This window comes from Typopeltis vanoorti, chromosome 1, assembly GCF_054136105.1.
Source record: "Typopeltis vanoorti isolate ZY-2024b chromosome 1, IOZ_Tvanoo_1.0, whole genome shotgun sequence".
In the NCBI taxonomy this organism is placed as follows: Eukaryota; Metazoa; Arthropoda; class Arachnida; order Uropygi; family Thelyphonidae; genus Typopeltis; species Typopeltis vanoorti.
Genome location: NC_143549.1, coordinates 118,760,678 through 118,775,914, shown reverse-complemented (window position 1 = coordinate 118,775,914; position 15,237 = coordinate 118,760,678). Strand labels below are relative to the sequence as shown.

Here is a 15,237-nt window from a genome sequence, read left to right as displayed (position 1 = left end):
CCTGCAGAATAGGGATTGGCATATAAACTCTTGAGTTGGTTCATGGGATGGGTGACACAGAGATATCAAAAAGCGGTATACAATGGGTTTGAATTTGTTCGATTTAAGGCAGCCAGTGGTGTATCTCAGCGTTCAATCCATGGACTATTATTGTTCAATCTATACATTAATGACATCAGGCTGGATCTAACGTCAGATGTACAATTTTTGCCGATGATGAGAAGAGTCAGGACAATCAGGGTGGTACTGATATTCAGAAGCTACAAAATGATTTGAATAGGCTGGAAATTTGGGCAAACGAAAATTTCATGTCACTGTAATGTTAGTTAGTATAAAGTTATTCACTTTGATTATTAGATTTCCAGCGATATATTATATTATCGGAATTATGCTACAAGAAACTGAGGAAGCAATGGATCTTGGCGTATTGGTGAATAGGAATTTGAAGTTCAAAGGTCACCTAGTAAAACTTGCAAATACAACTCATAGTATACTTGCGATTTTTAAGAGCATCTTGACATGTATGAATAAGGAAGTCATTTCGCTTCTTTATAAGGCTTTGATAAGACCACACATGGATTACTGTGAGCAGATTCGGTCTCCTGGATTCCAACGGGATAAAGAAGCTGTCGAAAGAGTGTCAAGAAGAGTTACAAATGTTATCTCCGGACTATGGGATTTACATTATGATGATAGACTGCGAGTATATGGATTGCAGACTCTGGTTAACAGGAGAAAGATGGGTGATATGATAGAGATCTATATACCTTTGAATGGATGTCATGGGATATCATCTGATTGATAAAAATTTCGTTATTTGAAAGGTGGGGAGGGAGAGAACACCAGGGCATTCTTGAAAGTTAAGTTGGTTCACAGTCAAGAAAGGGGTAAGAGCTAGGTTTTTCTCACAGAGAGGAGTGAGTGAGTGAGTGAGTTGAAGAGTTTACCTTTAGGGGTAGTGAATGCATCTAGTGCGAATGAATTTTAGTTATGACAGCTGATTTGAATGATTTATTGTCTCTCTTGATGAGTCCTTGACTTCATGGAGGTCTCGATATTAATAATTATGTATACGTGATGAGAATAACAAACTTTATATTATATGTTATTGTATTGTATTGTATTATTAAGAGAGACCTCCGGGAATTAAGGACTCATCGAAGGAGATCACATACTACACGCACCAGATGTTTTACTTATTCTTGAATTCATTCACATTGCATGCACACAAAATATCCAATGGCATCCCATTCTAATCACACACCATTCTACGAGAGCAAAATCTAGATCTCTCTTCCTTCTTGCAGCATTCATTCTCGGCTTCCAATGATTATCTCTCGTCCTTTCCTCACTCTCCATAAAATAAAAAAATTCCATCAACTGAAATCTTGTATGATCCTTCCAATAGCGAGTATGTTTCAATCCTGTCACCCCCTCTTCTGATTGTTTGCTACTGAGTGCAGTCTACAAATTCTCAATATCTGTTTTCATAATCTGTATTCCACAATCCTGATATAATTTTTAATACTCTCCTTTCCACTCTCTCTCTCCACTATATTAGAATCAGCATGAAAACCAGTAGACCAGACCTGCACACAATAGTTCAAGTAAGGTCTTATCAAGACCTTGTAAAGAGGTAAAATGACATCATTATCTTTACATGTCAAAGTTCGTTTCAGGAATGCAATTATACTCTTTGCTACACGGCCCTTGAATTTGAACTTCCTCTCTACACACTCTAACAGATCAAGATCCATAGTCTGATCAGTTTCTTCTAGCATAATCCCTTCAATAAATACAACATTGGGTATCTAATCACACTGGCGTGCATGAATTTTCATTTACTAACATTGAACTGACATCAACTTTCTCAATTCACACAATTCTAGCCGACTGAAATCATTCTGCTAGTACTGCATATCAGCAGCATTCTTGGTTACCTACCTATCTTTTCATCAGGTGGTCTTGGTAGTATCTTACAAACAAAAAGGTCCAACGTAGCTCAGTGAAAGTGGCGTTTGCATTCCTCATCCCAAAACTTTCGGCACTAAGAAGTTTGTGAGTTCGAGTCTAGTCGCGGATTAGTGGAATGTTTTCGGAGCTGTTTTTTCCCCCGAAAAAGGGCTTAGAAATTCAGCATAGAGCTTGACATTTAAAAGAACAAGATAAGAGAGAAAATAAATTTCACTTTCTTGAGTGTTTACGCTTAGAAAGTTAAAAAACGGAAAGATATTTACTAAATAGAAAGTATCTTTCATGCACATTTTTAAACAGCAGAAAATAATAACATTTTCGGCCTGGTTGGCTGATTGGTCAATATATACGCTCTGAAACCAGAGACTGTGAATTTGAATCCGCAATATATACACATGATTTTTTGGCAATGTCTTCAGGTGACAGATGAATTTAATTGGTTGCTGTGAGACCACTTCTTCATTTACTGAATTTCTCAAGTTACTTGAAAATTTTCCATGTTTAGTCTCCAGGGTAGGGTTTCTGGATTACATTAAGAAATAAACTATCTCGTATAAAAATCCTTTATATATATAAATATATACAGAGAGAGAGAGAGAGAGAGAGAGAGAGAGAGAGAGAGAATCATTAATATAATACAATATAATATAAAGTCCTTATGCTAATGGGCGACTTCAATTCACATGTTGGAACAAATGACCAGACATGGAGGGGTGTGGTTGGGATGAACGGTGCCCCTGACCTTAACGCGAATGGGTTAAAATTATTGGATTTCTGCTGTACTAACAGCTTGTCCATAATGAATACCTTCTTACAGCACCACGAAGCCCTTAAGTATACCTGGTACACTAGCACAAATGTCTCTGACTGACTTCTTTATAGTCTCAGCAGACTTATTTTCCTCAGTATTGGACGTTTGTGTGAGAAGAGGGACAGAATTTTCAACTGACCACCACTTTGTTGTGTTTACTCTACGGCTTCAGAAACCAGATGCTACCATCAACGCTGGTAGGCCTAGGCAGCTATACCTCGTGAAATGGGAGACATTGGAAAATGAGGCTGTGAGGAAGAAATTTGCAGATGACATTTCCTCCAGGTTCAAAGAAATTCCCAAGCATACTGCAGATGTTGAGGAGGAATGGAAGTTGTTCAGAACAGCTGTCACTGCCTCTGCACTCTCATGCTGTGGCAGAAAGCGGCTCGGCGTGGCAATGGACAGTGAGAAAAGGACACCTTGGTGGAACCAAGAAGTCCGAAAAACTGTCCGGGCAAAAAAGGAGTGCTACCTAACATGGCTTAGAGTCAGGTCACCTGAGATGCGTTTGCGGTATGCTGAGGCACGAAAAGCTGTTGCTAAGACAGTAAAGACAGCAAAGCAGAAGGCTTGGGAATCCTTTGGAGAAAGATTAGGCTCATCCTATGCAAATGCAAACAAAGTATTCTGGTAGACCATCCTCTGCCTTCGAGGGAGGAAATCGTGCACAGCAAGGGCATTTAAGGCCTCTGATGGTGCACTTTAACAACTGAGAAGGATATCCTCCACAGATGGGGGGAATGCTTTTTTGAGAGTCTTCTCAACCCTGGCCCAGCAGTTGTGGACATGCAAGAGGTGCAGTTCGGGGCAATGACTAGTCACACAGCAGAAGAGGTCCATTTAGCAATAAAATAGCTAAAATCTGGCAAGGCTGCTAGCGATGACGAAATTCGGCCCGAAATGCTAAAAGCCTTAAATCGAGACGGTGTTCTCTGCCTGACTCGAGTGTGTCAGGCTGCTTGGATATCTAGGCGAGCACCAAAGCAGCAATGGCAGACAGGCATAATAATACCAGTCTTTAAGAAGGGAGACCAGAAAAATTGTAGTAACTATCGTGGCATCTCTCTCTGCTCAGCCTGCCTGGGAAAGTGTATGCTAAGTGCTTGGAAAGACGGTGCAGGAGCATAGTAGGGTCAAAGTTCCAGGAAGAACAATGTGGCTTTCGTCCTGGTAGAAGCACAATTGACCAAATCTTCACTTTAAGGCAAGTCTATGAAAAATCTTGGGAATATGTGAAGAATGTCTACACATGTTTTGTGGACTTGGAGAAGTCATATGACCGGGTTCCTCGGGATAAGCTTTGGCAAGTAGTACAGGAGTATGGAGTGGATGGTCAACTATTAGCTGCCATCAAGTCCCTGTATGAATGCCTAGAGTTTTGTGTCAGGGTAAACAGCACAAAGTCTGAACTTTTCACAATCTCCGTTGGCCTCCGCCAAGGGTGTGTTCTGTCACCCATCATTTTCATTATATTTATGGACTGGATTGATAGGCACAGCCGAGGCAGTGAGTGTGTCAGAATTGGAAAATGTAGCATTGGAGGTCTGCTTTTTGCAGATGACCTAGTTCTACTTAGCTCTTCCACAGATGACCTCCAGCGGACCCTGGAGAAATTATTTGTATATATTTTATATATATATAGAAGTTTGTGCTATATATATATATATATAGCACAAACAGCTACAAACCCTGGATAGGTTTGTAGCTGTTTGTGCAGACACCGGAATGAAGATCAGTGTGGCCAAAACTGAAACATTTGTGGTCTCAAAACAACCACCCCAGTGCACTCTAAATGTAAATGGAGTCCCAATGAAACAGGTGGAGAAGTTTAAATACCTTGGGTCCATATTCACGAATGATGGAAAATGGGACGTAGCGCTAATGCACCTTCCCATGAAGGTATTTTGCCAATAGGAAAATTAAAAGATCTGCACTATGAATTGTTGGAACATCCACCCTATTTCCCTAGATTTCGCTCCCTCTGATTTCTCTCTCTTCCCAAACTAAAACTCTTCCTCGCTGGTTAGCGTTTTCCTTCGAATCAAGAGGTGATTGCAGCTGTGGAGGGGTATTTTGCTGATCATACTGAGAACCACTCAGGGATGGAATAATGGCACTGGAGTATCGCTGGAATAAATGTATTAGTCTTAAGGGAGATTATGTTGAAAAATAAAAATAATTTTGAAATTATAAATTCATTTTTTCATTGTTAGGCCGAGAACGTTTCAGCCCACCCTCGTATAGTAGGAAAAGGTTTCACGGGCAATCTTGATTTTATTTCTCACAGTATACATCGCAGGATTTACACCTGTCTCTGTTTTATTTTCTGTAGTGAAAGAGAAAGAAAAGTCGATGTCTCTTAGCGGAAATTCTAAACTGTTACCCACATGCCAAACCCAGGTTGAAACAAAACTATTTTCCGTATAGTATACTGAGAAATCTGAATAAAATTACGAATTTCGTTTTAAAATACAATGATATTACTCTCTCTCTCTCTCTCTATATATATATATATGTGTGCCTGCTATTTAAAAAGTAGTCAAGATATTTGAAAAGCTTGCAGTCACTGATCATATGTATAATTTATATTTTTTACAAAAATATATACAAATAATACTTTTTAATCTGAATAAATGAACTTTTACAATATTTTACTTCAATGATTATTTTTAACCTCTACTGCTAAACTAGGATTGCAAATAGCAGGTTTTATCTTACATAAAATAGAAAGAATAATTTTTTAAAATTGTGCTTAGGTCAATGTAACCCGGAATGCGAATGGAAACAAAATGGATTTCAATGGAGTAATAAGGGTCTTCCAGGAGGCAAGTATTTCTAGTCCTCCTTATAATTAGAAACTTTCTTTATTTTGTTAAATATAGGAAGAATATACAACCTTTTGCGCATACTTTGATAATTATCAGAATGAAAATTTACTTTAGAATTTTAGATGGCAAGTATTACAGCCATCTCTCCTCAGCTGGAATTACTATTTGCTAGTTTTCCTATGCGTTTCATAAAAGATCCATATAAGGGCCTCAGAAAATATCTTGTTAACGACGTATTCATAAATAAAATTATTATTTACGAATATATAATAATTTTATTATATATAATATATTAATAAAACTGAACCATATTCTGTCAAAATTACTTGTAACTGACGACACACATGATGCGGTATGTGCTGATATGGTTGGTGAAACCATATCAGCACATACCACAGCATACCACAGGTGCTGATATCTCAGTTGCTGATATGTTTGATGAAATATAAGGGGATTCTCCGCCTGCTCATCCATAATCATAATCCCTTATTTTAGGCATTATGATTTTCTTTTAATGGAGCATCTTACATTTTTATTCATGTAATATGAGTAGAAAATAACAGAAGCCTACTAGTCCTTTGATAACTATTGAAGAAAAATTTTCCGGAATCAGTTTACGTAATTTATAGAGCGATTAAGTACACATACCACCACTGAATTAGACACTTTTATTTAATACCGTGTTGGACCTGCCTGTTGTACCTAACACAGATACGCTTCAATTCCCTATGCATAGTTTGGTGAGATGTGGGTTGGGAACTGCCTTCATTAAATGCTTCGGTCAACTGTTCCACACAAGTTGTTTGTCCGTACAAGCCTTTTCAGATGCTCGCGATTTCGTTCCTGACAGATTCTCTGAAAAACACAGTTACGCCTCTTAGACAAACAAAGTGGGTTGTTTTCGCACTGATTAAACACCCGGGATATCTCACCTTTTGAAAAATCACTCATCGCTGATATTTACAAAATCTTGGCTGCTGCCAGATGGGCACCCACAATAAGCCCTTTATCGAACTCCGAAAGAAACTTTGGTTTCCCATTATGATCAACATTATTGACGATACCGACCAGTGGCATTCTTAAATAGTTGCGTAGAACACGTGGTGAAGCGTGACCAATATTTTGCACTTACGCTGGATAAGTGATGTTTACGCACTCTGTCTACCAATACTTGTCTGGACATCCCCTGTTATTTGATATCATGGAACATTCGAGGTTTCTTAATAACATAAAAACCGGGGCACTGGTAGTAGGAAGCAGTATATCATCGTTGCAGTTGATTACAGGTGGTATGGCAACACGACGCGAACTTGATGACTTCAAGTGAGTCTTCATCGTGTCACATTGCTGATATGTCCATACTGCCTTTGCCTCTCAACTGGAGCATCCAAAATCAACGGTTGGTGATGTGATGTGATTAACAAATAGTGACGTTCTGTCATCACTAGTGTAGGAAAACACCTATGGCGGACGCCGAAAATGAACGACTTGGACAGGGTGGAGGTGTTAAAATGGGTGAAACGCAACGCACGTTTCAATTCCATATAGTAAACTTGACCATACGTAGCACTTCATTCTTACTCGAATTTCCATGTTTAAGTCGTTGTTACATAACATGAGTTTCATGTTGATAGAGGACTGCCTTGCAATTTCAATTCTTGATCTTATTGCCATTTCACATTCTGAACTTTCATTTATTGGAAGATTTTTTCCACTTGGTTAAACTATAATAAATTTAGTTTAATCTTTTATCCAAGTGTAAGCAAACAAAGTTTGCTCTTGAAGTATCATCAGGGCTGAGGCAACTCGTGGTAAAGGTGGACCAAGCTTTCATCACTTGTATTAGTATCTCCCATAATGCAAAGCACATTTCCTTGCGGATATGTATAATGCTATGCATTAAGGGAAGGGTCAATACCTAGACCGGTTTCGACCTTTATTGAGGTTTCGTCAGTGGGAGCCAGACCCAGAGGTGGTGATACTAAGGTGGAAGTAATGGAGAATTCATATTTACCTATCAAATTTTAACGAATGCTAAAAAGATTACTCAGAAGTCTTATTTCTCAAGGCCTTACAAGGAAGAAAGGAAGGAATAAGGATAAACGGGAGATTAATGACTGTCCGAGTGTAAACAAAGAAAGTTAGAGTTGCCAAAAGATGTCTCACCTTATAATTAAATTACTCTGGATTATAGGTAAATATGACTTCTCTATTACTTCTTCCTTATTATCACCACCTCTGTATCTGGCTCCCACTGACGACACCTCAATAAAGGTCGAAACCAGTCTAAGTAGTGGCCCTTTCCTTAATGCATAGTATTATACATGTCTGCAAGAAGATGTACTTTGCATTATGGGAGATACTAAGACAAGGAGTGATGAGAGCTTGGTCCACCTTTACCACGAGTTGCCTCATTCCTGAAGATACTTCAGGCGCAAATTTTGTTTGCTTATACATGGACAGTCATTAATCGACCGTTTATCCTTATTCCTTCCTTTCTTCATTGTAAGGCCTTGAGAAATAAGACTTCTGAGTAGCCTTTTTAGCATTTATTTAGCTTATCTGAGTATATTAAACAGAACGGAGATAGTACACATCCTCACACCCTTGTCTCACTCCTCCTTCAATTTTGATATTGCTTGTCCTAATGTTCTGAAGACAGATGCAGTCTGTCCCAAGTAGAGGTTTTTAGTGATTCTAAGATCTTTGTCATCTAGACCTTGTTGTTCTAAGACGCTTATGAATTCATTATGCTAGACCTTATCAAAAGTGTTTTCGAAATCAATAAAACAAATATAAAGGTCGGTTTGTTGTTCTCTTCATATTTAAGATATATGATTAGAAAAGTGCTTCTTGTCTTCCTAGCCACTTTCTGAAACCAAACTAAGTTTCACTAATGAGATCATCACAATTTAGATTATTCATATTTGGTCTTTATATATTTAATAAACACAAAACTTATTCTGATTATAAGACCATTGGTTTAATACAACTATGTACAAGAACGCCTACCTTCAATCACTGCCTGTACTCCAATTTCTTTAAAGTCAACAACATCGTTTATCAACAATTGGAGGGTCTGGCCATGGGCAGTCCTCTCACCACCATGTGCAGATGTTTCCATGTAAAAACTAGAAAATGGAATTCTAGCCAACAGTGTTTCAAAACCATCAGTCTGATGGAGATACGTTAAAGATGTTTTTATCATTTGGAAAGAAAAAATAGAAAGCTTACATGCGTTTTTAAATAAAATCAACTCGCTTCACAACAAAATCAAATTTACTTTGGAATTAGAAAACAATCAACAACTATCTTTTTTAGACATTCTGGTCAAAACACAAGAGAATGATAAGTTTAAACTTACTATACATAAAAAACCAACAAATACTGGACGGTATCATCTGCATTTTACTTCCGATCATCATCATACATAAAAATACAGCATCATCCATATGTTACGGAATAGAGCAAAAAACCTAATCACAGATGAAGATGTACGCAGAGAACTTTCTCAAATATCGAAAACTCTATCTCAAAATGGTTATCCTCCAAATATAATCAACAAATTGCTTTAGAAAAATAACCTCCAACAACAAAGAATAGCTACTCAGTACGTTTCATGCGATGTCATCTCCTATGTTGGTTCAGTCTCCATCAAAATAACTAGAATTGTAAAGCCTTGCAACATCAGAGTTGTGTTTAAACCGACTACAACCATTAGACAGTTTTTAAGATCCCTTAAAGACAGCGTTCCATTTTTCAAATATGCAGGTGTTTGTAGAATACCATGCACTTGTGGACTTCCTACATAGGCCAAACTTCAAGAAACCTGGAAATTAGACAGTAGGGACTTATTGGAGTTGTAAATCACAACAGAACGGATACCTCAGGTTTGGCGCATCACCTCTCAACTTCTAACGACGCAATAGATTGGGAAAACAGCTCAATGCCAAATATAGAGGATGATTACAGATGCTCAATATTCAAAGAAGCAGCAGGCAGTAGTCCTACGAACAGGAAATAACTTCAACCGAAATCAAGGAGCAGTATTGAAAGATACATGGAAAAATCTGATTAATTCATTACGTACAGAGGAACTACAGTACGCTAAAAGCTATGTAACGCATGTTCACAATAATGACTGAAGCGCCTCGCTACATGCACACATTCTCAACCGAGCTGTTAAATTTGGTGTACTCACCGTTGTAAACGGTTCTGTATTCTTTCGTTTTTTTTGCATTTATTAATGTTTGACCTTTTTTAGTTTTGACAAAGCTGGACAGTATGCTAGCGAAACTAGTAGGCGTTCTTGTACGTAGTTGTATTAAACCGATGGTCTTATAATCAGAATAAGTTTTGTGTTTACTGAGATCATCACAATTTTGATATATTCTATTATCAATAATTTTTGGAATATTTTGAGAGTCTGTCTCATTAGTCTAATCAATCTAAAATCATCACAAGCTTTTATATTGATTTTTAATCAATGCAATAAAGATTGAATTCATCCAGTCGGAGGGTAATTTACCAGTCTCATAAATTCTGTTGATTAATTTTACAACTTTATCAAGATATTACCATCATTGATTACATTTCTGCTGGTAGTATTTTTTTTTATAAATTTTGGATTAAAGTGTTTATCATTTATCCATTTTAAATAGTGTAATTGAAATGGATAGGTGTTTTTCTTTATATTGATCCCAGTTGAGGTGTAATGTATCAACTGGCATCATAAAAGCATTTCTTAAGCTTATTTGAGGTAGATACTGCTTAGTTATTGTATATAGGTTTGTCACCTGTGTTGGAAGTATAACAACACTTGATAGATTTGATATTTATCACACCACTACTGCAGTAGGATGAGAAAATCACACACTCAGACGATAATCAGGAATGCCAGCCATGTGGGCAGAGTGAATAACATACCCGCTCTCTCCTACCAACACGTTGTGGGTTTGAGTGCCACTATGGGCATGAGTTTGTAAAAGCCTGTTCTGAACGCGATTGTATAGCTTCTTGAGTTTATAACAGAGAGTTTATAAAAAATGTCATAACAGGTTACTGAACTGAAAATACTGAATGAATTATATTGATTGCATCTCATTAAGTCTGTAGTATATTAGGGTACATATTTGTCCTTCGTAGGAATTTTAGGCTATTATAGTTTGTAAGATTTTTATTTTCAAAAGGTAGTTTAACATATCTGAAATGTAGAAGTCCAAATGGGTTTTCAATAGCGATTATTATATTTAAATGTAATATACTGTACTAAGTTGATTGAGGTATTCTTACATATCCTTAAAACAATATGAAACTTACACAATATTAACGCTACAGAACTCTATCGTAAGGAACTTTAAGCTATACGGAAAAAAATTTATTTTGAAATGTATATATATACAGGGTGATTATAAAATAATGTGAAGTATTCAGAGCCCTCTAGCGAGTAATGTATTGGACGAAACACACCAATAATCGGTAGACACACACAGTGGAACATGGGCATTCAATTTAATGAAAAAAATAGTAATAGTACCAAAAGTCTCCAACAGGGGAAGGTTTGGCGCTGTTTACCAAGTAAACTACATTAATTTGCATTATCGCGTTTCTTGTGAGCGATCATGCAATAAAAGGAAAGCCTGTAAGATTTCTTATCATTCGTAGACGAACTGCTTTTTGATGCCTCTTACCTTACATGAGCGTGCTTTGTTAGTCAAACTCTATCAGCGGAACAATAATGCCAGTGCTCGTCTTCGTGACTTTTGGGGTATGAAAAATTTACGAAAAGGACCGATTAGCGTAACAAATTTACGAAAACTGATTCGGCGATTTGAAACTACTGGAACTCTAGCAGTGTAGGTAGTCAAGCGACGCAAACCAATCAATCATCAACAAGTTGAACAAGTTGCAACTGCTATTGTGGAACAGAAGATGACGAATGTGCAGGGTACAAACAGTGCACGAACAATATCCCGGCAAACGGATATCGCATACAAAACGGTGTGGAAAATCCTACATCAGATGTTGAAGTTTTACCCCTATAAAATCAGTCATGTTCAAGAATTGCACCCTGGTGATGCGACCACACCAATCGACTTATTTTTGAGATTCTTAACGCGCATGGAAGTGGATGATGCATGGCGGTGGCAGATTTTATGGAGAGACGAAGCGCACTTTTATTTGAACGGCGGTATTAACGCACGCAACTTTCGCATTTGGGCTGCAACTAATCCCAACCTATCCGCTCGCCCAAAGTCACAGTGTGGTGCGGATTTACGGCATCTTTTATCATCGGTCCATACTTTTACGAGGAAATTCGCCAAAATGGATCAGTGACCTGCTCCGTCAATCCAAACAGGTATGCAAATATGCTACAGAACTGTGTGGTTCCACAACTGCAGCAAAGATGTCACGATTCGACCATTTTCATGCAGGATGGTGCACCACCCCACATCGGACTTCAGGTACAGCGTGTTTTGCGACAACATTTCTCTGACAGAAGAATCATTAGTCGTGCATTTCCGACTCCATGGCCAACAAGATCGCCTGATCTCAATTCTTGTGACTTTTGGCTGTGGGGATTTCTTAAAAGCATTGTGTATCAAGGACATGTACCCGATATTCCAACTTTGAAAGATCGAATAAGGTTACACGTAAGACAAATCAATTCCCATATGTTGCGAGTCACTGTGGAAAACGTCGTGCACCATATGCAGTTCCTGGAACATCGGAATGATGGTCATATTGAACCTCATTTGTAATTAACAATAAACGTCATGAAATTGATGTATGCTGTCTCTCATTTGCCATTTAGTCATTCACACCTACTAAAATTAATATGGCAGTGCCAAACTTTCTCCTGTTGTCGACTTTTGGTACTTTTTATTTTTTATTTTTGGTTAAATCGAATCCCCATGTTCCACTGTGTACGTCTACCGAATATTGATGTGTTTCGTCCAATGCATTACTCGCTAGAGGGCTCTAAACACTTGACGTTATTTTATAATCACCCTGTATATATATATATATATATATATATATATATACATATATATAATCCCCTTTATATATATATATATATATATATATATATATATATATATATATATATATATATATATATATATATATATATATATATATATATATATATATATATATATATATATATATATATATATATATATAGTGCAACAGGTAGTGCAAGACCAGGTATTATTACTAAATCTTGGTATTTCTAGCCTAGCTCCCACTGATGAGGCCTCAATAAAGGTCGAAACCGGTCTGGGTAGTGGCCCCTTGCCTTTAATACAAAACATCATTTTGTTTTGTATTAAAGGCAAGGGTAAATATTAAGGGAAAATTTTGTTAAGGGAAAATATTAAGATTAGTGATCGGAGCTTGTTCCACGTCTACCACGAGTTGCCCTGGTCTTGCACTACCTGTAGGATCAGCTAGACTTGCATCATTTGCAGGCGCAAACTTGACTTATTTGTCTGTTTGCTTACTTGGGAAATAAAGTAAAACCAGGTTTAAAAATTTCTTGGTATTCTTAACATTTAATATACCCAAGGTAAAATACTTTCTACATTTATATCTCCTCCAGAGATTTTTAATTAATAAGGTTAAAACACCTTATGGCAACTTGTTCTGGTAAAATACTTACGAGCTCTGTATTACTAAATCTTGGTATTTCTAGCCTAGCTCCCACTGATGAGGCCCTCAGCACAACATTTTTAATCTAAAGAGGCCAGTGACGAAAGGCATGAACTCCCATTCGGCCTCAATAAAGGTCGAAACCGGTCTGGGTAGTGGCCCCTTGCCTTTAATACAAAACATCATACATCCCCTTTATTGGAGATGTGTTTTGGCATTAAGGGAAAATATTAAGATTAGTGATCGGAGCTTGTTCCACGTCTACCACGAGTTGCCCTGGTCTTGCACTACCTGTAGGATCAGCTAGACTTGCATCATTTGCAAGCGCAAACTTGACTTATTTGTCTGTTTGCTTACTTGGGAAATGGAGTAAAACCAGGTTTAAAAAATTGCTTGGTATTCTTAACATTTAATATACCCAAGGTAAAATACTTTCTACACACACACATATATATATATATATATATATATATATATATATATATATATATACAGGGTGTTCGGGATAAATTTGACATATTTATAATTAATTATATTTTTCCGTAAGTTACATGTATTAACACACACTTCTCTTCATTTAAAAGTTTGGACCCTTCTTCATTCACATACAAGATGTCAGAAAGGATGGATAGCTGGAACCCACCTGAATCATGGAAGAGAATAACTTGTATCATGATGATTCGTGCCCGCCATCAAAATAAGGATATTACGACTGCTGCCCAATGCTCCCTGAATACAGTAAAAACAATCAGGCATGAACTAGAGACTTGCAATGGTGACTACGAGGATGTAGCAAGAAGAAAGATCCCTAGCAGACGATCTGATTGCGTTCGTACAGCAGAATTCCTCGCAAATCTGCAGGAACAGGTGTTGAAGAACCCTGGCATTGGAATTCGGGCTTTGTTCGTGGAGTTGCTAACTGTAGTCAAGCCCTGGATAACAAGGGTAGGCAATGGTAGGCCGTATGTATGGCAGCAGGATTCGGCCCCTTGCCACACCTCTGGGAAAAGTCAAAAATGGTTGTCTGAAAATTTCTACGACTTCACCAGTCCAAATGTTTGGCCTCCAAACTCCACAGACCTTAACCCCATGGATTATTTTGTATGGGGCGCAGTTGAAAAAGACACCAATCGCACTTCCAGTAATACAAAAGCCCAGTTAATGGATAAAATTAAAACAGTTTTTGCGGCCCTTCCCAGGGAGACTGTAGCATCAGCTTGTTCGAGGTTCCGAAGCAGAATTGAAGCTGTGATCGATGCTAATGGTGGTTATTTTGAGTAAATCTTGTTGATAGTATTGTAATTACCTCTGCCTGTAATGTTTTTTTGTCAATTCATTAAATTTAATAGATACAAAGAAGATTTTCTTTTTCCTTACGAAACTGTCAAATTTATCCCGAACACCCTGTATATATATATATACATGGTGTTCGGGATAAATTTGACATATTTATAATTAATTATATTTTTCCGTAAGTTACATGTATTAACACACACTTCTCTTCATTTAAAAGTTTGGACCCTTCTTCATTCATATACAAGATGTCAGAAAGGATGGATAGCTGGAACCCACCTGAATCATGGAAGAGAATAACTTGTATCATGATGATTCGTGCCCGCCATCAAAATAAGGATATTACGACTGCTGCCCAATGCTCCCTGAATACAGTAAAAACAATCAGGCATGAACTAGAGACTTGCAATGGTGACTACGAGGATGTAGCAAGAAGAAAGATCCCTAGCAGACGATCTGATTGCGTTCGTACAGCAGAATTCCTCGCAAATCTGCAGGAACAGGTGTTGAAGAACCCTGGCATTGGAATTCGGGCTTTGTTCGTGGAGTTGCTAACTGTAGTCAAGCCCTGGATAACAAGGGTAGGCAATGGTAGGCCGTATGTATGGCAGCAGGATTCGGCCCCTTGCCACACCTCTGGGAAAAGTCAAAAATGGTTGTCTGAAAATTTCT

The 15,237-nt window shown here is 37.7% G+C and overlaps 1 protein-coding gene across 1 annotated transcript in view; it reads left to right on the top strand.

Moving 5' to 3' along the window:
• Nucleotides 1-15,237, top strand: part of LOC150110350 (uncharacterized) — a 163,440-nt gene that overhangs the window by 57,808 nt on the left and 90,395 nt on the right. Inside the window, exon 7 of the mRNA XM_090396379.1 lies at nucleotides 5,545-5,613. Within this exon, the coding sequence (XP_090252505.1) occupies nucleotides 5,545-5,613 (69 nt within the window). The remainder of the gene's footprint in view (nucleotides 1-5,544; nucleotides 5,614-15,237) is intronic.